Source organism: Marmota monax, unplaced genomic scaffold (assembly GCF_021218885.2).
Source record: "Marmota monax isolate L192 unplaced genomic scaffold, Marmota_monax_Labrador192_F-V1.1 WCK01_AAM20220418_F8-fsc00099, whole genome shotgun sequence".
Classification (NCBI taxonomy): Eukaryota; Metazoa; Chordata; class Mammalia; order Rodentia; family Sciuridae; genus Marmota; species Marmota monax.
The window spans coordinates 3,929,427-3,954,745 of record NW_026692126.1 but is presented as its reverse complement, the minus strand read 5'-3'; the positions used below and the strand labels follow the sequence as shown (position 1 = coordinate 3,954,745).

At 34.9% G+C, this 25,319-nt stretch overlaps 1 protein-coding gene across 1 annotated transcript in view; it reads right to left on the bottom strand.

The window, feature by feature from the left end:
• The window catches only part of Kif14 (kinesin family member 14), a 61,584-nt gene that overhangs the window by 31,818 nt on the left and 4,447 nt on the right, over positions 1-25,319 (bottom strand). The window contains exons 3-17 of the mRNA XM_046464594.2: positions 24,239-24,326; positions 21,722-21,820; positions 20,098-20,150; positions 19,024-19,054; positions 18,525-18,632; positions 17,390-17,506; positions 16,800-16,915; positions 15,227-15,399; positions 13,724-13,871; positions 13,310-13,373; positions 9,759-9,943; positions 6,004-6,106; positions 4,964-5,124; positions 2,538-2,685; positions 1,920-2,072 (exon numbers count right to left, since the gene is read on the bottom strand). Of these exons, the coding sequence (XP_046320550.1) occupies positions 1,920-2,072; positions 2,538-2,685; positions 4,964-5,124; positions 6,004-6,106; positions 9,759-9,943; positions 13,310-13,373; positions 13,724-13,871; positions 15,227-15,399; positions 16,800-16,915; positions 17,390-17,506; positions 18,525-18,632; positions 19,024-19,054; positions 20,098-20,150; positions 21,722-21,820; positions 24,239-24,326 (1,747 nt within the window). The remainder of the gene's footprint in view (positions 1-1,919; positions 2,073-2,537; positions 2,686-4,963; positions 5,125-6,003; positions 6,107-9,758; positions 9,944-13,309; positions 13,374-13,723; positions 13,872-15,226; positions 15,400-16,799; positions 16,916-17,389; positions 17,507-18,524; positions 18,633-19,023; positions 19,055-20,097; positions 20,151-21,721; positions 21,821-24,238; positions 24,327-25,319) is intronic.

Genomic DNA, 25,319 nt, shown 5'->3' with positions numbered 1-25,319 from the left:
TAGCAATTAGAGAAATGCAAATCAAAACTACTCTACTTCATCTCACTCCAGTCATAATGGCAGCTATTAAGAATACAAACAACAATAAGTGTTAGCAAGGATGTGGGGGGAAAAGTACACTCATACACTGCTGGTGGGGCTGCAAATTGGTGCAGCCAATATGGAAAGCAGTATGGAGATTTCTTGGAAAATTGTGAATAAAACCACCATTTGATCTAGCTATCCCTTCTCCTTGGGTCTATACCCAAAGGACTTAAAAAGAGCATACTACTACAGCCACATTAATGTTTACAGCAGCACAATTCACAACAGCTAAAATGTGGAACCAACCTAGATGCCCTTCAGTAGATGAATAAATAAAGAAAATGTGCCATATATACACAATGGAATATTACTCAGCACTAAAAGAGAATAAAATCACAGCATTAGCAGGTAAATGGATGGAGTTAGAGAAGATAATGCTAAGTAAAGTTAGCCAATCCCAAAAAAACCAAATGCCGAGTGTTTTCTCTGATGTAAGGAGGCTGATTCATAGTGGGGTAGGGTGAGGGAGCATGGGAGGAATAGACAAACTTTAGATAGGGCAGAAGGGTGGGAGGGGAAAGGAGAGGATATGGGGTTAGAAATGATGGTGAAATGTGATGGTCATTGTAATCCAAAGTACATGTATAAAGACATGAACTGATGTGAATATACTTTGTATACAACCAGAGATATGAAAAATTGTGCTCTATTTGTATAACAAGAATTGTAATGCATTCCACTGTCATATATAAATAAAAGAAATTAATTAAATTTAAAAAAAAGACTTAAGCATTGGTATGTTTTTCTCCAAACTCTCCAGTGTGGCTCACTAGCTACTAGTGTCCTGAGCTGTCGAGTAGTGTTATTTCTGTACCGACATTTCTTTGGAATTACTAGGAGTATTTTCTTCCAACCCTACTCCCATCTCCATTCCACAAACATGGAAGAAAGAGAAATAAAATTGCCATTTCAGAATAAAACCTTAAGATATAAGGAACCAAAGTAAAGATTAAAACAGCTGGTCTCAAATTTCAGCATTCATCAGAATCTCCTGCAGACCTTGCTAAAACAAATTCCGGGCTCTGACCCCTGTGTTTCTGACTCGTGGTTCTGGAGTGGGACCTAAAACCTTACATTTCTCACAGATCTGCAGATGATGCTGATAATGGAACTGCACTTTAAGAACCACTAATATAAAAACTGGCAAAAAATATTGTCAGTAAATTGACAAAAGACATTAACAGTAATATTTTTATTTTATCCTTCAGTCCTAGAAAAGTTTCTTCTGTCCTTGATGATATGATAGAAGTAAATGCCTAAGCTGGCAAGTCTGGTGTATGGAATGCCTTATGGTGAGTTCTTATTAGGAAATTCCAGCTTGCTGCTCTTTCCAGGGCAGACAATGTTTCATTCTGACATTCCTACTATACACTGAGCCCAACTATAATTGTACTTTACATTATCTGGCATGACTGATGACAGGACAGATGTAGATGTATACAGAGAAAACTGGGATGGAACTAGCTGGAAATAAGAATGCTCTCCGCCAAACACCTGTGTGATAATGTGTGAGCGTGAGGCAAGAGGAGCCGTTTCTCACTTAGGGACGTGGACTTGTCTCTGGCCTATTAAGATATCAAACACTTTTTTTTTTTTTAATTTGTCCTGTTTAGAAATACATAACAGTAGAGTGTATTTTGACATATTGTGCATACATGGAGTATAAATTTAGGACCCCATTCTTGTGGTTTCATATTCAAATCAAACACTCTTTAAAAAAAAAAAGAAAGAGAAAGAGAGAAAGAGGAAGAGGAAGAGGAAGAGGAAGGAAGGAAGGAAGGAAGGAAGGAAATTCAACTTCCCTTCAGAATACAGCAAACTTAAAATGAAATTACCTGCTTCGTAGCCAAAGTCTCCATTTCTAATCGCTTTTTGTTGACATATACTTCCTGTTCAAGATGTTGCTTTGCCTTTTCTAATTCTTCAATTTTGTGATTAGCCTTTTGGTTATTTATTTCCTGCATTTTCTTCCTTTGAGATTCTTCTCTCTTTAAAGAACATTAATAAAAAATAACTGAGGAAAAAGTGCAGAGCATTTTTTCAAAAACATTTTACCTCCCAAAAGTACAAAAGTCCTTCCCTTTATCAATGCAAAAGAAATTACTATTAGGAAAGTCCTGTACTTTATTTCATTCAGATTAATTCATCTAACTAAAAAGAAATGTCATTAGTCAAACTTTTTAGAGTACTCTCCTCTAAAATGTGTTTCTGGGAATGCGAAATTATCAGTAAGCCATGGAGAGAAGACACATCTCAAGTGGAGAGGACAAAAGCCTCTCCATTTTCTTCTTCCCCCAGTAGTCATTATTTTCTACCAACTTACTTCCTAAAAAGGGCCTGGCCTCACTGTGGCTCTCTCTCTAATCTCTGATACTCCCCCAATTCCTTTAGAAGGACAATCAATTATACAATCAACACATCACTTTGGGTGCACTCCCAATTCTGCATATTACCAGTTCTGTTTCCAGGGCTTGTATTTTGCTTTCATATGCAGCTTTTTGAGAAGAAAGCTCTTGCTGAGCCATTTCTTTTGCAATTTGAATTCCCTGCACCATTTCTTCCTTTGCCTTCAACTGTGCCTCTTTTATTTCAGCTTCAAGTCTACAAAGGAGTAAAATATTTACAGAATACGCTGTCAAGAATTCTGTATATATCAGAGCAGTCCTTGATCATATTAAAATGTTTTCCATTGAACAAACATTAAACTGTAAAAGTTTCTGACATTCAACAGTGTTCTTAAATTTTTCATTGGCTCTAGAATTATTTACACACAAGAAATATGTAGAATGAAAATTTGCTTATTTTTAACTGAGTTTCTACAGCAAATGCCTGATATGTGAATGAATACATTTTTCTAAAGCTTAGGGAAAATAAATCATATAAAATGTTATAGTAAATATTACAGTAAATACTATAAGTTAGCATTATAATAAACAGAAAATAAGGGTATTTTATGTTAGACTAAACAATGGATATAGCAAAGTAAGACTTCATATTTCTATAACTTCTTTTTTGTGTTTGGGTCATAGATTAAGAAAATACTGAAATGACTGCAAGTACATGATACCAGAGCTGATAAAGCAGAAACTGTATCATATATTTTCAATCATTTGTAATAATCTGACGTTTTGATAAGTCAAAACATTAAATCAGCTATATCACTTCTCAATATATAAGAGAAAAAAAATCAATGATTACAGAATAAGATAGCTTCTTTCTTCCCATAAAATCAATATTTTAACACTGTAGCACATAGAAAAAGAGTAAGAATGTCACTAGGAAATAAGGCTAGTGGTTACCACGAGTAGGGAGAAAGGAGAGTGAGGCGCCACTGCTTAATGAATACAGCTCCAGTTTGGGCTGATGAAAAGGACGGTGGTAATGGCTGCACAATGTGAAGGCACTAAATGCCACTGGACTGCATACTTGAAATGGCTACAATGCTAAGTTTTAAGCTACATATATGACACCACCAAGGGAAAAAAAAAAAAAAAAAAAAACTAAAGAGGGTAAAAAGTAGGCTTGGGCTTTTTAAAAGACTACCACGCAGCATTCGCCCACTCCTACTAGTCACCTTGATTCCTCCTCCTGCTGGCCTTTAGTCAACAAGACTTGTTGATTTTACCTCCTTTGTATGTTTCTCCTACCCAACCACACTTCTCTTACCTTTCTTCACGAATCTCTCAACTGCTCTGGAGGCCTGGAATCTTGCTCTACCTTTAATCCACCCTTCAGATGTGGATCAGAGTGATCTCTAAAACTGACTCTAATCATGAGTGTCTCATATCAGCTTAACATTCTTTTTTTTTTTTTAAGGTGATATTATTTATTTTATTTTTATTTTATTTTATTTGTTTTAATTAGTTACACATGACAGTACAATGATCTTGATATAGCATACATTTGAATCAGATGGGATATAATTTCTCATTTTTCTGAGTATACAGTCACATATATACCCCAGTAATAATAATGTCTATTTTATTCTGCTGTCCTTCTATTCCCCCCTTCCCCTCCCCTCCCATCTCTTCTGTCTACCCAATCTATTGTGATCCACTTCTTTTTTTTTCCCCCTCACATCTTCATACTTGTATTCTGTATAACAAAGGATTATGCTAAGTGAAGTTAGCCAATCCCAAAAAAACAAATGCTGAATGTCTTCTCTGATATAAGGGAGGCGACTCAAAATGGGGTAGGGAGGAAGAGCATGAGAAGAAAATTACCTCTATATAGGGAAGAGAGGTGGAAAGGAAAGGGAGGGAGACGGGGAATTGCATGGAAGCTTAACATTCTTTAACAATTCTCCTCCTTTTAAGATAAAGTCCACTCTTCCACAGTTCATTATGTATACCTTACCGTTCAGCTAACAAGAACACAGCTTAAGCCAGAAATAGTACAATAATGCATGAATTAAAACTGAGGCAAAAGATAAGAAAAATAAATGTCCACTCCCCCAGTCTTCTTAGGGGCTAACTTCTATTAGTCTCTTGGGACTCTGCTCCAGGGACATCTTCTCATCCCCTACAAACCTTCACTGACTCTTGGTAGAAACTAGGTGTCACCCCCTAAACTTCCACATCACACAGTGCAAGACTGTGGCACCACTATCCGTAAGTCCTATGAGATGATGAACTCCTGCAGGACAGGAGATAAGTTTCAACTATTCTTCTTTGTATCTCTAGCATTTGGTACAGTGACAAACACATAATTCTTAATAAATGCTCGTTGAATAAATGAATGTACCAAGAGAAAAAAAATGTACATCACTAAAAATTAGCAATCGAAGACTTAACTCCTGGAAACTACCATGATGTGATTAACTCGACTGTAGACCTTTCTCACATACTTAATATTTCACAACAACAATAATAATACTTACCGTGATCTCTGTCCCAAAAGTAACTCATTTTTGGCAAATTCAAAGTCTTTTAGACCCTCGCTTATAAAAGTATCTCTACTGAATGGTCTTTTCCCTTTCTGGACTTCAACAGGATGATTAAATCTAAAATAATGATCTCCACCAAGAATCACCCGATCACCCTAAAACACACCAAAAAATTTGTTACTTGAAGTACGTCTGAACCAAAAAATTACATGAGAAAAATCATTAGTCAACATTTCAAAATAATCTAGTACTACTAATGATAATGTAATCATTAGTATTACTAATGATAACATAATCATAGCAACTCATTTGTTAAATACTTTCTATACGCCAAAAACTGTGTAAAGCACTTCATACACACACACCCATTGAAACAGACAGAGAGTATAAAATTTCATTTATGTATCACAGAAACTCAATAAGATACATGCTATCCCAATTTTGGGAAAGAGGAAACTAAAAAGTTTCCTTAATAACAGACCTTAAATAATAACAACACATACTCACTGAGAGCTTACTCTTTTCAGGCAATGTTTTTAAAACTATAACAAATTGTTTTATTTAATCTTCCACTATCCCTGAAAAATAGGATATATAGAGAGTGAACACACATCTGGGTTTGCCTACAATAACTTGTTTATGCAAGTTCTCCCGATGTAATTATTAATAATGCTCTAAAAATTATCTTTGTGTGAGATCATTCAATCATCTGGCTAAGTAGCCAAAGGTCACACAGCAAATGGCAGAGCCAAGATTTTAACCCTGTCTGGCCTGCTTCCAAAGGCTAGGTCTTCAGAAGACACATAATAATGTTGTCCATGTTCAGTTCTCCAGTTACTGCTTTGAAGTAATATAAGTTTTGTCTTGGTACCAAAGAAGGCAACTAATGAATTAATAGGAAAAAGAGTTTTTGAAATGAAAAAAATCTTAATCCAGTTCAATTCCCTTGTACTAGAGAAAACTACAACTCAAAGAAATTAAACAGCATGCCCAAAGTCAAACAGTTTCTTATGCTGTAGCACCCATCAACTTACATGATGTAATACTGTAGGTTCCAAAATATCTTTTCCATTTACATATGTTTTGGCTTCCCCAACTGGGATAAGACTCACTGTCCCTCCAAAGTTTTTGATAGTACTGTTAAAATAAGAAGCACACACATTACAATTACAGGATACTCTGAAAAATTAAGAAAAGGCCAGATGGGATAATCCTGCTTGGGTTATTCTATCACGTTAAAAGTTCACATCAGTTTGTAGTAAAAATAACTTAAAATTATTTTATTTTCCTTTAGATTTCAAGCCTTCAGCCAGATTTTGAAGCTTAGTGAAAAAAGTCTACCCTCTCCAGCAATTCTATCCACCAGTTATAGGAAGAATTTTCATTGTATGCATTTTAACTTATTTTTAAAAAGAAAAAAAATGTAAAAGCCTTCCCCAAAAATGGAAAAAAAAAAAATACATTAAAAAATTAAAGAAAAAGAAATTAAAATATTAACAATGTTTACCTATGAATGGAATGGTTTTAAGTGTTCTTATTTTTTCTAAGTTTCTGGCTTTATAAATAAACTTTAATAACGGAACAAACAACATTTTTCCCTTATGAAGTAAGATATTATAGAGAAAGGAAAGACAGGGAGATAAAAGCATATTCTTTAGTCATCTAATTTAATGGATCCTGACTATAAGATGAAAATGGAAAAATAGCTAGAAAGGCCACATATTCCTTGGAGTATTTTTATTTGAACAATAGGAAAGAAATTCCAAAGAGCTAACTGGACAGAAAGAGAAAATGGTGGCCAAAGCTAAGTCCTAACCAAAGGACTAGCTACAGATTAGGCTCCAAGATCTGTAATAAGTATTAAAGAATAATAGTTCATTCAAGCAACACATCTAGAAAAAAAATTATCTGGGAAAAACAGTTCACGTCTATGCAGCATAGAGTACTAACTATAAGTTTAGTGCCTTAGCCAGACAAAGTTTTAAACAATGTTCACCTATTCGAACTCTTCCCTTTCCTAGTTATATCTACTCTATCATCCAAATTCCATGGCCTAGCATTCTGGACCCCACACAGTCTGGCTGTAGTCACCAGTCTCTCATCTGCCACCATTTCCCATAAAAATTCATCTCACAATCAACCATACCAAGACCCTGACTTTGCCATAATAAAGGCTTTCCTCCGTTTTTTAGTCATTCTTTCAACGTAGAATGTTCTCTCCCTTGTCTCCATCATCCTTCAAGGCTCAATTTACATACTAGAGTCCTCTAAGAAGCTTTTCTTTGGGGCTAGAAGTGAAATTTTCCCTCTCACTAAGTATGTAATACTCATCTACACTTGAGTACTGATACTGATGTCTTTTATTCATGGGGACCCCATGAGCCAGATGTGTGTCATCAGTGAAGATAAATATGAAACCAGCTATCACAGAGTTCAGTCTAGTGAGTAAAAAAAACAATGACAGATGCACTAAAAGAGGAAGTAGGGAGTTCCAAGGCAAGTCAGCCCCAGCCCCTAGGCAAGAGTCTCCTAGCCCCTCAGTGGACTTCTTCCCCGACAACTCTGGTACTAGGGATAGAACTCAGGGGCACTCTACCACTCATCCCCAGTCCTTTTTGTTTTTTATTTTGATACAGGGTCTACCTAAATTGCTTACGCTGGTCTTGAACTGTGATCCTCTACCACAGCCTCCCAAGTTGCTGGGGTTACAGGTATGTGCCGCCACACCCAGCTGTCTACCACATTATTAGTTCTTCGGGTGTATGCTCTGTATCTTTGCCACTGATGTAAATAATACTATATTTGTTAATAGAAGAACAGAGAAACTTGAAGCATATGGCAACTGTCCTATCAGATATAAAGACAAATTATAAAGCAAAAGCAATTAAGAATATGGGGTGTCAGTGAGAAGAAACACATCTCATAATTATAGAGTTTTTTTTTTACTTTCTTATTTTTATTTTTTAGAGTTTTTTCGTAAAAGCACTGCAGAACACAAAAGAAGCCATATACTATTTAATATAAGGTACAAGAATTGGTTATTCCTATGAAAAATAAATTTAGATCTCTACTTCACAACAAATAGTTTCAGACTACTTAAGGCTGTAAATAAGAAACAAAACTTCAAAACATCAAGAAGAAAAATTAAGGAAACATTTTTATGACTTCAATGTAGAAATATCCTTTTTTAAAGAAAACACAAAACTAACAACCGTAGGGCTGGGCGTGGTGGTGCAGGCCTATAATCCCAGCGGCTGGAGGCCTCAGCAAAAGTGAGGCACTAAGCAACTCAGTGAGACCCTGTCTCTAAATAAAATACAAAATAGGGCTAGGGATGCGGCTCAGCGATCGAGTGCCTGTGAGTTCAATCCCCGGTACCAAAAAAAAAAAACACTAACAACCAATAAAGGAAAATATTCATACTGGGTACTGAAATAAAATTAAGAACTTGATCAAGGGCTGTGGTTGTGGCTCAGTGGTAGAGCACTTGCCTAGCACATGTGAGGTACTGGGATTAATCCTCAGCACCACATAAAAATGAATAAATAAAATAAAGGTATAAAAAATACAAATTTTTAAAAAAGAACTTGAATCAATCAAAAGGCATAAGAGTATGGAAGATGAGCCTCAAGATAAAAAAAAAAAGGTTCTTCCAACATATAAAACTTACCAAGATTGGCAACCAGATTATACAAAGAACTCTTACAAATCATTAAGAACAAAATCAATCTAATTTAAAAGCACAAAGGACAACGCAAGTCAAAAACAGGCTCAGCCTCATTACTAGTAGAGGAAATGCAAAGTGAATCCGTAGTGAGATAACTGTTTGACATCCACCAGATTGGCATTAAAAAGTCTGACAGTTCTAAGTGTTGGTGATGAGGAGAAGTAAGAGGAACATTCAGTGAAATGGGAATAGAAACTGATAATCATTTTGGAATACAATTTGCAAATCTCTAGTAAACTTGAATAGGCACATATCCTACAACCTAATATCTCTAATACACACTTTCTAAACTTTAAAAATCATTATAGCACACTTTAAAAATCATCAAGCAGCTTGGGGAAAATAGACTGCTCTCTGGTCTGATGGGTCAGGCCTCCCAAGTTCTTACAAGCTTCCCTGAGAACTCTTAGGGTCAATATATCACCTTACCATCTGGGAAACTGCTCTAAAGAAACTCTTTACATTTTTATCAGGAGATATGTACAAGAATACTCAGCAATATTGTGGTAGCAAAAACTTAAAAACAACCCAAATATCTATGAACAAAATAGACTAGATTATAATAACAGATAATTCATATAAATGTAATACTTTAAGGGAAGCATGAACATGGAAGAATCTCAAAAACACAACGTAAACCAAAGAAGTTTATAAACACTATCATCCCAATATATACAAGAATCATTCCACTTATGTAAACAAAATTAACATAAAACGAAATTTTTAAATAGGTCAATCTAACTATTCTACCACATTAGATAGATGCAAATTTACTTTTATGCCCGTCATAATTCTAAGAAAATAAATTATCCTTCAGCCAACAGATCAAGTACACCAAAACAAAAATACAGGGAACATTACATTATATCTTATATTGAGAGTAACTCACCTGCTATCCTTACACAACACTGTGTTTTTCCTGGCTAAAAAAGATAGATTTGAAGAAGTACTGCAAAGAATCAGTGTAAATGAATGCTTCATACAAGGAAACTCCACATCAATAAGAAATGGAAGTCTACTGAAAAACAAGTAGGGGACCTTTGGTTTAGAAAATTAACATACCAATGATCATCAGCAATCAGCACCCCAGATAACTGAATATCATGGCTTGAGTTTGATTTATACTTTCCAACTGTAGTTACTCCTTCTTTTATCATATACAGCAGCATCTCTGATAGTTGTGGATCTTCATTGAGATTAACAAGGTTTGGCAAGTGGTTGGCCATTTGAAATGTAATTCCAGCTTTCTGGTAGAAGTCAGAAAAAAAATAATCTTAACCACAGCATGAAATTATTAAATTCACCTAAAATGAATATCAAGTTAACCATTAGAACCATTCTCTGTGAAGTCTCAATAAAGTAAAGGTTTCTTGGGGCTGGAGGCATAACTCAGTGGTAGAGTATGCTTAGCATGAGCAAGGTCTTGGGTTCAATTCCCAGCACCAAAAAAAAAAAGAGTAAATATTTCTTAGAATTTCTCCTTTGTGATTTGTCTGTGACTGTACCATCATACTCAAAGTTTTTGAGTTCTTTTGACATTTCTTTGTCCTTCACAAACCTCAGTCCACTTATATATCAGTCCACTTATATATCAACCCAGCATCACCTGTGTCTATGCTTACTGCCCGATTGTTTTTAGAATGAATCAGTTCTTTTTGTTGCATTATCAAGGGCCATTGGCATAATTTAAGCCCTTATAAACTCTCACCAGAACCACTGCAGCAGTAGTTCTGAACTACTGGATCACCCTAACAATTTCTTCTGTTTTCAGCAATCTTCCATCCTATACCATATTAATTATCCTAAAAGAAAATGTCAGTTCCCTGGACACAAACTTTTTTTTTTTTTTTTTTGGGGGGGGGGTTACCAGGGATTGAACTCAGGGCCACATGCTCACTGAGCCACATCCCCAGCCCTATTTTGTATTTTATTTAAGAGACAGGGTCTCACTGAGTTGCTTAGCGCCTTGCTGTTGCCGAGTCTGGCTTTGAACTCATGATTCTCCTGCCTCAGCCTCCCGAGCCACCAGGATTACAGGAATGCGTCACTGCACCTGGCTGGACACACACTTTTTGATGCCCTTTTAATTCCTTTGGATAAAACTTAAAGTCCTTAATAAACTACCCATAACATCTCTTTCTAATTTTATGGCCTCATATGAGCTGCTTGTTCCAATAAACTGATCCACACAGTCTCTTCTGAGGGCATATTAAACTTTCCCTCCTTTACTCTCACATATTTCCCTTCCTACAATGTTTTCTTCTTTTTTTCTGCTTATCAAATTCTGACTCAAGCTTCAAAGCCAACCTCATATTGCACCACTTCTATAAGGATGGACTGGTCATTCCCAAGGAATTTTCCCTCATTCTCCTGAATTCTTAAAATACTCCCCTACTACTTATTTGAAATAGCTTTGCTGCCACTACCTTTGCTCTTGACTCATCTTCTCCAATCTCTTTTAGAATTTCACTCCACTAAAGAGTTCTGATTTCAATGAAAATGTTCAAGTACTTTCCCACCCTTTAAAGAAATAAAAACAAAAAAATCAAACTTTACTCAACCTTACAGCCCTTCTCCCTGTAATTTTCTCATTTTCAAAGAGTTCCTATGTGTGGTTCTATTTCCTTTCTGTCATTTTTCAACTCATGGTCATCTGGCTTCTTCCTTTATCACTAGAATAACCTCATAATTTCACAATGCAATGCACATATTTCTGAAAGCTGGGAGTCTTTTTGGGGACAGGGGGAATACCAGGATTAAACTCAGGGGCATTCAACCACTGAGCTACGTGCCCAGCCCTATTTTGTAGTTTATTTAGAGACAGTTCCACTGAGCTGCTAAAGACCTTGCTTTTGCTGAGGCTGGCTTTGAACTTGCCCTACGGTCTTAGCCTCTCAAGTTGCTGGGATTATAGGCATGCACCAGTACACCCAGCTCGGGAGTCATTCTTTTTTTTTATTATTAGTTGTTCTTGATTTTCCTTTTTTTTTTTTTTTAGCGGGGATGCATCGGCACGGGAATACTAGGGGATTGAACCCAAGGGCACTTTACCACTGAGCTACATCCCCCGCCCTTTTAATTTTGGGACGGGGTCTTGCTAAGTTGCTTAGAGCCTCACTAAGTTGCTCCGATTGGCCTCAAACTTGCAATCATCCTGCCTCAACCTCCCGAGTCACTGGGATTACACATGTGCACCACCAGGTCTGGCTTGACTTTTCCATTTCTATCAATACACACATCTAAAATAACTCCTGATCCTATCAATTTTACCTCCTTTAATTTCCTGAATCCAACTCCTCCACTATTTCTATTGACAATGCCTTATGCCAAGCTGTCTTCTTCTCTTAACCACAGCAACAGCTTCCTAAACAAGTAACAGTGCTTGTCACCATCAGTCACTTCCTCCTCAAATCTACCTTTTACTCTAACAGAAGAATCTATTGAAAACATCATCTGCCCATGTTGCTACCCTTCCACTTAAAACCCATCAGTGTCTTCCAACCCCCTAAATACAAGTTCCTCAGCACATCATGATCTGAATCTTACATCTTTCTAAAGTCTAAACTTTGTACCAACTTCAATTTCCAACTACATGAAACTTCTTAATTCTCTGACATCCAAGCTATTTGTATCATGGTATTACTTAGAAATTTTACTTTGTTAGTCTAGCAAATTCTTATTCACTGTTCAAAACTCTGCTTACTTGCTCTTTCTCTTTGAAGTCATCCTTGATAACTACCTCCTCAAAGTTAATTATTCCCTTTTCTCTCCTGCTTCTCTAATTTTGACATTCTTTTCATTGCATTAGAATGAACCACATGAAGCTGCCAGTGATGAACCTTTTTTTTTAACCTATAAAAGTGGCATTTTCATGTGGTTCCATGTAACCAAATCACACCACAGTCTTTTAATTATAAGCTGAGAGCTAATTGTACTTATTCACCTTGGCCTTCCCTGTCCCTGTATTTTTTGTGAAACCAAAATAAATTTAATAAGATAATTTGTTTACGTTTTAATTTTCCAACCAACATACAATTTTGTGGGGGAGTGGGAACTGGGGGTCCAACCCAGGGCTTTGAAACTGTGCAAATGTGGGGCAGACACTTTGCCACTGAGCTACATCCCAGCATGGAAATCACAATCTTGATCTTAACATTTTTTCTGGGTGGGGGAGGGTGTTACTGAATGAACACAACCAGGGTGCTCTAGTGCTGAGTTATAGTCCAGTCCTTTTTATTTTTTGAGACAGGGTCTCATTAAGTTGCTCAGGCTGGCCTGAAACTTGCAATCCTCCTGCCTCAATCTTCTCAGTCACTGGGATTACATGTATGCACCACCATACCCAGCAACAATTCTTTATATTTATTCTCTATATGATATTGCTCTGTACACAATCAGTATACAATAAATATTTGAAAAATTAAATTTATATGTGTGTGTGTGTGTGTGTGTGGCCTTTATTATTATTTGTTTTTATGTGGTTCTGGGATTGAACCCAGTACCTCACCCATGCTAGGCAAGTGCTCTACCACCGAGCCACATTCCCAGCCCTTTATATCTTTATTGGCATTTTTCTTTCATTTTTAAATTAGTTTAGAAAGTTGAAATGCTACCTGTAACTCCTTTGTTTCTTCAAGTTTTCTTTTTTCAGCTTGTTTAAACTTTTCTTTCCATACTCTTTTCAAAACAAACAAAATAATAATTAAAACAACAAGATATGTAAGACTCAGAATGAAAAGACAATCAATGAAGATTAGGGAACTATTTAATAATATTTAAAACGATAGTCTCAAAGTGGGCTGCTCTATTCGTTTGGAAAGTGGGGAGAAAGGGCTGGGGCTGGGGCTTAGAGGTAGAGCAGCTGGTGTGAGGCACTGGATTCAATCCTCAGCACCACGTAAAAATAAATACATAAAATAAAGATACATTAAAAAAAGAAAAAGAAAGTGAGGAGAAAGATACACTGAATATCCTCTTAAGGTTCCTCTGAATCCTACAATCTTGCAGCAATACATTTACTATTTCACCTTTGCATTTCTGCCATGTCTCTCTCCTGTTGATGCAGTTTCATTCTTAAGGATGTTATTTCTTGCCGACAGAGCCTGTATCGTTCAGGATCAATGTTCCGACTGTTTCTCTGAGCAGCTTTTAGCTTTTCAATTTCTGCTTTCAATTCTAAAGATTTGTAAAATGTATGATTAACAGCATTTTATATATAAAATATAAAAATTTCCACATTAGGCATACTCTTCTATTTTATTTGAAATTTTAAATATTACTAAATGAAATAGAATATTTGGACAAATCAGCTTAACTTTACTTATATGATCTATAAATTTCTACTTATCCTTGCCGGGCATGGTGGCATACACTTGTAATCCCAACAACTTGGGAGGCTTAGGCAGGAAGATCATAAGTTCAAAGTTCAGGAGATTACCAAGGTACTTAGCAACTCAGGGAGATCCTGTCTCTAAGTAAAATATAAAAAGAGCTGGGGATGTGGTTCAGTGGTTAAGCACCCCTGGGTTCAATCCTTGGTACCAAAAAAAAAGTTCTACCTATCCTTAACCTAAAACAGTGCACCCTTGGAGAGGGATAAACGGCACTATCAATTACAACAGCATATAAACTGAGACTGTCCTAAGCAAACCCTACTCATAAGAGAATTTTGACATCAAACACATTATTTTTCAAGCTGGAATTCAGAATACTTTTTTTTCGTGGTGCTAGGAATTGAACCCAGGGCCCTGTGCATACGAGGCAAGCACTCTACCAACTGAGCTATATTCCCAACTCCAGAATACTTATTTTTAATGAAAACAGTTCCATTTATAAAACAGAAGGGATATAAAAAAGAAGGATGAACTAAGAGAAAACTGATTCTGCTCTGGTTAACACCTCTGAAACATATATTACCTTCTTGCTGATAAAAACTGCCAGAGGACAAAGGCATACAAAATGATGGTAGCTCTACTTAAGTTAAAATTAAGTATGAATCAAATGAAAATTAGGTACAATGCAAAGTACAAATCAAGATTCCTTGCAGGTGTTCAAGTCTATCATAAGTGGATGATTACCAATAGATAAGTAGAGAGCAATCTTTAGTGTACATGAGATTAGGCCTATGCTAGAAATTCAAGCTCAAGTAGAGTTTGGAGGAACGAACTAAGCAGAACTAATAAATGGAATGATAATGAAGAAAAGGTTATAAGAGAAAAATAATAAATAGCTGCATTGTTATTTTGTGCACACAGCTATGACTCAGTCTATAAAATTACTTTTTTATTATTGCTATTACTCTTTACCCACACTCTATTTCCTATGGCATTTTCTGACTGTGTTCCCCCTTATCATTCATCCTCTTTCTCAGTGTCCTTCTACCTATCTTTCTTCATCATAGATTCTGATGACTAGAATCTATTATAAATATATAAGGAAAAATATTTGATTTTCTTTAAATTGCATATTTTGAGACAAATTAATGTTATTCTATGGCAAACTAATTTTTAAATTTTGAAAAATTTATTCACCTCTAATTAACTTAGCATTCATATCTTCATTTACTTTGGCAATGTTGACTATCATCCGGGCTTGGTTAGCATATCTAAGTGTGCTTAACGTTTCTTCTATGTTACTGGCAGCAGGACTGATCGTAGCAATCATTGCAGTTTTTGAATTTCCACCTAGACTTTCTTTTAATAGCCTTCAAGGAAAAAAAAACTGCAATTAGACTTTGCTTCTACAACAGCATACTATCAGTTATAATCTAGAAAGCACAAAATAAACTAGCATGGCATATAGTACAGATTTATACTCTTCACTCAAATACCACTTAAAACTTTTTGGTATTTGTAGATAATTTTAGATCTCAAATACTTTTTTTCTCTGACATTTTGTATGTTGTTTCATAAATCAATAATCTGTGCAGAGATTTTAAACTATGTTTAACCATCAAATATTTAGTAAGGCACCTTTCCCCATACTAGACTGTGAGCTACTTTAGGAAAGGGATCATATGTCTTGGTCATCTTTGTATTTCTGATGGTATCACAACCATTTGAGGCAGATGCTCAATAAATGTTAAGAACAATGAATGGATAAAGAAAACCTCAGTACTGTATTGTATGCAGAATTTATAGAAAAAAAGAGACCATAAGACTTCAAATATATCTTTTATTAAGGCAGAATAAATTTCACTATTTCTGATTTTCCAAAGGCATGAAAAACATCAGAATTTCTCTTATAGGTATCAAAGTGGCAACCACGTTAAAATTAACCAATTATAAAGATACAGTGCTGTTAAATAGTGATACAGTCCTGATCATAGTTGTATACAAATGCTCCTTGACTTAAGCTGGGGTTACATCCTGATAAACCCACTGTTAATGCCACACAGCCCAGCATCATGAGTACATTATTGATTATCCCTTTAAATTTCCAAGTCCAGCTTCTACTAAACACATGTCACTTTCACATGATAAACATCATGAGTCTAACCATTGTAAGTTGGGGACCATCTATCTATATTAATGTTTATCAAAAGTGAATATTAAATGAATACAGATGCCACCTCAATGGATATTCACTAATGAACACTTATTAAGTATCTATGTACTAGCCATTGTATAGTACGCAAACAAAATTATTCAGTTTCACTTTAAATAAATAGCAATGTGTGATAATATCATAATTGTTAGACACTAATAACAATTAAATATAAGAGTAGTTGTTACTGACCACTTCTTTTCTATCCCAAAGTTGTATGAATCAAGTCTATCATTCTCTTCCCCACAGTACCCACTGTATTTCATGTAATTCTTTGTACTTCAAAAGATACTTGCCAGCTGGGTGCAGTGGCGCATGTCTGTAATCCCAGTGGCTTGGAAGGCTGAGGCAGGAGGATCACAAGTTGAAAGCCAGCCTCAGCAAATTAGCAAGGCCCTAAGCAATTATTAGTGAGACCCTGTCTCGAAATTTAAAAAAAAAATTTTTTTTTTAAAGAGCTGGGATGTGGCTCATGGTTAAATGCACTTGGATTCAATCCCTGATACAAAAAAATATGTATATAAAGAAATACATTAAAAATTTTATAAAGATACTTGCCATGTAAGTACAGACTCACGATAAGGAATAAAAACCCTCTTTCCATTTGCTTGTTCAGAGAGTGCAGATATAACCTTTCCCAAAGTTAGCAAGGATTTGTTAATGCTGACACCTTCCTGTATATAAGGTAAAAAAAATATTTTTTTTTTAACTTCTCAGCAACAAATTTATTTCACAAAATATATTTTCCCCCTGGAGCTCAATACTAAGTAAATAGTTTCTGATATTTAAACTCCAACTTTCGAATGACTTAAAATTTATTAATTTTCTTTGTAAAGTGATCACAATCAAAAAGCATGTATCTCTAAACCATCACAAGGTAGTCCATAAAGTACAGGTAAAGAGACCTTTTGGTTATGCACATTCAATTTGTACTCTCCTAAAAATAATGCCCTCAGGAATAAATTTCATCAAAATGAGAAGAGCAAGGTGGGCAGTTGTGTGTGGGGGTAGTCCTAGCTACTCAGTAGGCTGAGGCAGGAGGACCACAAGTTCAAGAGTTTAAGGCCAGAGTGGACAACACAGCAAGACATCATCACAAAACAAAACAAAACAAACAAAAAACCACAAAACATGAGATCATCATTCACCTTCAGTCGATCTCCACTAGTGTGGGCTACAGAGCAGCGCTCACTGCCGGCCAGATCTATCAAGTTTATGCGGCTCGTTATTCTGTGGTCATGTTCTTCCCCTTCCACAAATTCGGTCTATGGTGAAATGATATTAAAATAATTTAAGTTCTTCTATGACTTGCTATCAGTAGAAGTTTTTAAAGGGAAAGTTATTCAAGATTATAAATCACTAATTTATGTTAAAAGCTATCCCTTTTTTTTTTAACCATCCATTTTTTAATCTGCAATAATTTAAAAGTCTGCAGAAAAGAATATATTGAGCAGTAGATGGATTATGCCAAAGTAAGAAAAATGACTTTGAAGGGATTAAAATCCATCACTATTCAGTTATATTAAGCAAACAACTACAAAGAAAAAGACTTAATACAAAAAGATGTATTATAATAAACAATTTAAAATCAAAACAAATGCCTAACAGTAAAGAAAAACCTAAGGAATTGCAGTAACCAATGGGATATTATCATATAGCTTTTAAAATTGTCAAGGTTGGAGTTATGGCTCAGTGGTAGAGCACTTGCCTAGCACGCATGAAGCACTGGGTTCGATCTTTAGCACCACATAAAAATAAATAAATAAAATAAAGGCATCGTGTCCATCTATAACTGAAAAAATATTTTTAAAAATTTCTTTAAAAATTGCCTCTGCAAAAATTTTAATGCCATAAAGTTATTAGAGATTTTGTGAATTTGGTTTGTGTGATTGTAAAATAACTGAAAGATTATAAATAAAAATGTTACAAGGGTTTGAGTAGTGAAATCAATGGCTGCATTTAAAAAAATCTTTTATTCTGACATTTTTACAAATACTCTATAATTACCATATATTACTGATAACATAGTATTATATTATATAATGATCATATCATTGACATAATAAACAATTATTGATTTTAAAAACAATGAGAAATAATATCCTACTATATATACCAAAAGTCAAAGTTATTATATTTATTCTTAAAAGTTACTTATCTTTATGTAGCTATATGACTTTACTTTCACCTTTTGATTTACAGGAGAAAGTAAAAATAACAAAAGAAATATATTTACTCTCTCACCTATGAAAATAATCAACAATGACACACACAAAAAAATACCTTGGTCTGGGTCATCACCAGGGTAAAAACTGAATGAGAACGGGAGCTTTTATCATTCATGCCAGTGGCAGCGGTTGCTCTTTGTTTATTTCCTAATTCTAGCCAACTCTAATAAGAAAGAAGGAAGTTCAGATGATCAGATTATAATTTATTGGGGAAAAAAATTAAGGAACAACAAAGTTAAGAAAGCACATTTGTTTCTTATATACTTTTGTAGCACCCATTTAAAATTTATAAAATGAAATTACATATATGCGTTAATAATTTGTTAATAAAATACAATTAATGTATTTCTCTTTTAATCATTTTATTCCCATTGCCTATTTTTTTCTGTCACAGAAACTCAAATCAGGAAATAATAAACTTTTTAAATTAATACTTAGCAAACAAAATCAGGGTAACCTTGTATTTATGTAAATAGCAATAAAGAAGCAATATTTTCATAAATATTTATAATTATTCTATCTAAAAAAAGAACATAAAATATAATCAATCTTACCTGGATATCAGAGTAAGAACTGACAACATTCCTATTTTTTAAGAAGTAGAAAACAAAAGAAATTTTACTGATTGTTCACATAAAAATAGTCTTTCAATTACAGAATTACTCTCTGAAGATCACAATAGTCTAATTCACAACATTATACTGCTCCCAGAATCTTTCATTTTCCCTATTATTAAAGGGCAAAAAATAAAATAATCTTTTAATTTTACTAAAAAGTATGATTTTTCTAAACAAAGTACCTTAGTATCTTATAATATTCAAGTCTAAGTCATGACACAAAACTATATATTTTAACACATATGTATATGCATAGGGATATGTCTGTATGGAAATGTATAGATCCAAAAAGAATCTCAAACTTATTATATAGAGCTGAACTTACACTGAATCACTTTTCCTTTATTTTAAGAAAAGCATTTGGAATGTTGAAAGATAAGTAAATGACCCTTGGCATATATAAAACACAAATCAGCACCTTCTTCCCTTTTCAGTTTAAAGTAATAGTATAAAAAGCAGGTTGAGCTAGGCATAATGGCACATGCCAGAAATCCCAGCCACCTAGGAAGCAGAAATAGGAGGATTGCAAGTTCAAAGTCAGCCTCAGCAACTTATCAAGGCCCTAAGCAACTTAGTGAGACCCTGTCTCTAAATAAAATACAAAAAAAGGACTGGGGATGTAGCTCAGTTTTTAAGCACCCAGGGTTCAAACCTTAATACCCAAAAAAAAAAAGGAGACTGAGAGGAAGATTTTATCTTAACTTTATCTTAATAAGGAAAGAAGAGGGTAAAGGGAGAGAAATCTATTTATTTCACACTCAATTTAATCAATACTCTATGCCAGGCACTTTATAGGTGCTGTGAAAGATACAAACAAATATAAAAATTAAAAAACTAACACTCTATATGGAAAGAGGGAAAATTTAGTTGGACCACATTAAGGGTAAAAGGCTAAACCATTATCCAAGGTTCAGAGATGGGGAGGCTAATGAAAACAACAGTAAGGATCCAGGAGAGCAACATTCACTCTATCTGTTCCTCCTCCCAGCTCTTTTGGAGCCCAACACTTACATCGACAGTGCTTCAACATATGGTCCGGAAACAGGATGCTCCCTTACTCTCAGCTAGTAGAAGCAAATATTGGCATCTTTAAGAGTATGACAAATATTTCACATAAAATATGATTATAAAACTTTTTTTTTAATACTTTGAGTTCAAGGCAGAGATTTTCTTTATCCAGAACTAACTACAAAGATTCTCAAAAAACAAATCTGTCAGGCACTAAAACTGCTTTAATACCAAAACTAATTACAGTTATACAATATGCAACAATATCCTGTACATCAAACGTCTTATTAGTTTTTTATTCTTAAATCCTATAATAACAATTATTTATGCTTTCCTTTAAAACAAACACTAAATTTCAGACATTTAAATTTTTCTTCATTTTCATATTTACATTTTAAACTTTGTGACCAAAAAATTTAAAATGCAAGGAAGTTATAGAAGAAAACAGCATTTTTGTTTAAGTTTCTTAATGTTGCCAATAGTAAACTACATAACCTGAGCAAGGAAACTAACAAGATTTTTATTTCTAGTCAGGAACAGTGGCACATGCATATAATTCCAGCTAATCTGGAGGCTGAGGCAGAAGGATGTGGAAGGCGGACTTCACGTTTGAGGCCAGCATAGGCAATTGAGGAGACCCTGCCTAAAAAAAAAAAAAAAAAAATTTAAAAGGACTAGGGATACAGCTCAGTGATAGAGCACCCCTTGGTTCAATCCTAGTACTCAAAAAAAAAAAAAAAAAAAAATTCATTTATTGTGCTGCAAGCTTCTCTGCAAAATTAAAAATTTTTGAAATTCTAATAACAGGGCAGGGCTATAGGTCAGTGGTAAAGCGCTTGCCTGGCATGTGTGAGGCACTGGGTTCAATCCTTAGCATCACATAAAAATAAAATGAAAGTATGCTGTCTATCTACAGCTACAAAAAGATTTTTAAAAATTCTAATAGCAATGATTCAAATAGTTTAAATAATTATTTCACAGATTATCTATAAAATATAAATTTGCTAAATAACCCAATGAAATACATATTCCACTATAAAAATATAATTTTTAAAAACTTGGGAGTTGGGACTATACGTAGCTCAGTGGCAGAGTGCTTGCCTAGCACGTGTAAGGCACTGGTTGGATCCTTAACACCACATAAAAATAAATAAAATAAAGGCATGCCATCCATCTATGACTACAAAAAAATTTTTTTTTCTAATTATACTGCTTTGGGATTTACAGACTATTAGAAATTTTGTGTTTTACTCACACCAACTAAATGTTAGAATACCTTTTAACTTTTACACAACTTGATTGACATAAAAAGTGGCTAAATCTTAACTAATTTAATTTCTACCAGTGATAATATTCAGCTTATTTTCTAAATAGAATACCTTTTAACTTTTACACAACTTGATTAACATAAAAAGTGGCTAAATCTTAACTAATTTAATTTCTACCAGTGATAATATTCAGCTTATTTTCTAAATAACAACATAGTTACACTGTAGTCCCAGGCATTTACTATCATAGAAAATCATTTTAGTAAAACTTTAAGCCATATTATCCAAATAATTCACATAATTGTATGCATTTGTAAAACACAGAAATTTTAAAATAACAATAATTGTTTTAATCTTACTGGTTGCTTCCTCTGCCCATTTTCACCTTTACAAACCAGAAGGTCATGAATTTTTTCATTGTATACTTCAAAGAAGCTCATTTCAAGGTGATAGCTGATCTAATAGAAACAGAAACACAGCAATCAGTTATTTTTAAATTCTTTGCATGTTTTGCTGCCGCAGTCCGGCTGGCTGGGCAAAATAACCGGGGGATGACGAACAACTTGTGTACATTGATACAGCAGGAGTGGGAGCCGTTTATTGTAGGACAACAGAGGTATTTATACATTCCACACAGCTTATCTTAATTAACATAAACTAGATACAGCAGTCAACCAATAAGGAATCTATGCCAGGCGCCATCCTGACTTGTTTATGGACTCTAACATTTTGCAAATCAGTGATACAGTCATTCCATGTAAAATTTAAACCTCCCAGTTCTGCAAAATCATTCCAAAGACAGCTGCCTTCACTTCATTTATCTCTCCCTGATTGTTCTCCCTCCAAAATCTGAACAATCAACAGAAGACCCTCTGCTCCACAAGCCCATGGCTTCCTCACTCTTCTATTCCATCTAAATTTGGCCTCGAATCACATTTCATCTTAAAGCCTCCAGACAATTGTGTTTCAATTTATCCCAAGTCCTCTTTTATTCTCCATTTAATTTCTGGGGGTAGAGGAAAAAGAAGGTAACGAAGGTGCAATGTATCCAACAGGAAGAAAGAACTCATCAAATATTTAATTGTTTTTCCTCTCGTGTTCTCAGTAAATGCCCTTATAATCACTCTGGTTCCTCTCATCCTCACCCCCCTCACCCAACAGGCACCAAGTCGTATGTATCAGTCCTATTTACTAAGATCTCAGTGTTTGCTCCCTTGTCATCCCCTACTGTCACTACCTAGTTCAGCTCCTTGTTTTGTCTTATCCAGATCAAGTCCCACAGTTGGTCTTTCTCCATCCAATCCTACTTCCCTTCAATCCATTCTCCCATTTCGGCCAGAGCTATCTTTCTTTAAAAAGAGTAAATATGCTTATATTATTTCCCTGCTTAAAAAACTTCCATAGCCTTCTAGATTTCCAGAAGCTTGGTTTGTTAAATACTTCTTGAGCCAAGTTCTGCCTGCCTCCCTAGTTTCCTCTCATCACCCTCCACCTCAAATTCCATGCTTAAAACAAAGTAAACAATTTATAGATTTCTTTCAAATCTCTGCACAGCTACTCCCTCTGATTGAAATGTCCTTCCCCTCTTTTTTCTCAACCTTATAATTGCTAAACTGCCATGTCCTTCAAAAACAAACTAAGTTGCCCTACCTTCTAAAAAACAACAACAACAACAAAAAAAAAAACCTTGTCTCCCCCAACCTTACATGTTCTCAAATTCCTATTCCTGCTTGCTCTGGTTTGAATGTGTTCCCCCAAAACCCATACATTGTAATGTTTATGTTATTTAGAGGTGGTAGTGAGGCCTTTGGAAGATAATTAGGGTTAGATGAGGTCTTGAGGACTTAGGGTAGGTCTTTGCAAAATAGAATTAATGGCTCTATAAGAAGAGACCTGAATTAGCACACTCCTGTCTCTCATCCGGTGATACCCTGTGCCATGTTATGAGGCAACAGGTAGGTCCACATCTGAAGCTTGATATTGAACTCCCCAGTTTCCAGTACTGTAAGAAATTTTTTTTTTCTTTATAAGTTACCATCTTTTGTATTTTGTTATAGCAACAGAGAAAGGAGTAAGACAATGTCATCATAGTGTTTACTCAAATTCACCAGCATTCAATTGATTGTACCTGGATGTTTACTGACCCAGTTTTCCTATTATAGTCCCTTGACTACAGGGGCTAGGTCTTCTAACTCAATATCCCCAAATATAGCACAATACTTTCTCAATTTCCCTTATAAAAGTATAAATTACAAATTACAAATTCCCAGGCTATACTCTAGACTAACTAGAATCTTCAGAAAAGATTTTTAGGATCATGTGTGCATCACATGCATGCACAGACATGCACACATACCGCTGACCCTGCCACATTCCTTATGATTCCCATGATCAAGCACATTTGAGAAAAACTGGTCTAAGAGATCGCCTAGCAACAGGAGCTTCTCAGTAAACACTTGCTGAACATAAGAATGAGTAAGTGAAAGGAGAAGCCAGCATGGAACTGCTCAGCTACAGTAGAGCTGAAAAAGCACGGCTTATAAAGTTGGATGTGGGTTCCAACTCCAGCTTCACTACTCTCAGCTTCACATTGTCCAAGAGTCTGCCTGCTGTCCTTATTTAAGTGTGTGCACCTGCTTGACTACAGAGACAAATGTAAGAGATATAAGTATCACACTGTGAGCCACCATGCATACACAAAAGGAATTAAGCAAAGAAAGAGAAGACAAAAGAGAAAACACCTCCATTAATGTCTACCTATAAGAATTGCTTCTGAATTTAGAATCCCATCCCACCCTTTCTACACCTCTGTTCCAGGGAAGAGTGTATTAAGCATTTCCTCAGTGGCTGTGACACTGATTTGAATTTGAACATACCTCTTGGGTTTGTTTTTTGGCTACTTGAGCAAAAAGGTCTTCACAAAATCTTGGAATTATTCCTGGTTCATCACTAAATCCCATCATCCTGAAAAATACATTATAAGGGAAAAATAACACTAATTAGTTTGGGGATTTTTAAAAATTCTTTTTGGGGAATCCTGGGCCTCATGACGGTGCTACCTAAGAAAGTCTTCCCCCCACCCCCACTAGCCTGGTCAGTGGTCAGCAAATTGGAGGAGGATCCGGCAGGAGTCTTTAAATGTGAGATAAAATGTCTTGGTTGTACCTGTTTGTGGTTTAGCTTTGTATTTAAGCAAACAAACAAAAAAAGGAAATAAACTTGAAAATTATTTGTCATCATTAAAAAAAAAAAAAAAAAAAAATTCTTTTTGGGGAAAGGAAGCTGCAAACAAACTAATTAAAGTTCATAGTATTTAAGAATCAGAGGTCCAAAGCCAAATTTACCTTAATCTAAATCTTTATTTTACTAATTATTAGATGTGACCTTGGACAAAATACTTAACCTCACAAAACCTCATATTCCTCTTCTGTAAAATAGGAATAACAGGGTATCTAATTCAAAGGTTTGTGAGAATACAAAAGGTATAAGTACAGTGCCTGGAATTCAGTAAGAACTCAATGCTAATTGCTCTTAAAATTCTGAATATTTCTTTCTAGGACATGTATTATTTTATTTGTTTATATGCAGTACTGAGAATCAAACCCAGTGCCTCACACATGCTAGGCAAGCGCTGTACCACTGAGTCACAATCCTAACCCTACCTTTGTTTTAATATTTCTTTTAACTGACAGTAATTACTTATATTTATGTGGTACAGTGGTATATTTCAACACATGTATATAATGTGTAATGGTCAGATCAGGATAACTGGGACATTCGTCCCTTCAGACATTTATTATTTCTCCATCCAAAATCTTCTATTAGTTATTTTGAAATATACAATTAATTGTTGTCAACCTTGGTTATTCTATCATGCTATGTCTTATCTTTAATTGACTTAAAAATATTTCATTGGAATTTTTAAAAAATAAAACCAGGTACTTGTATAAGACATAA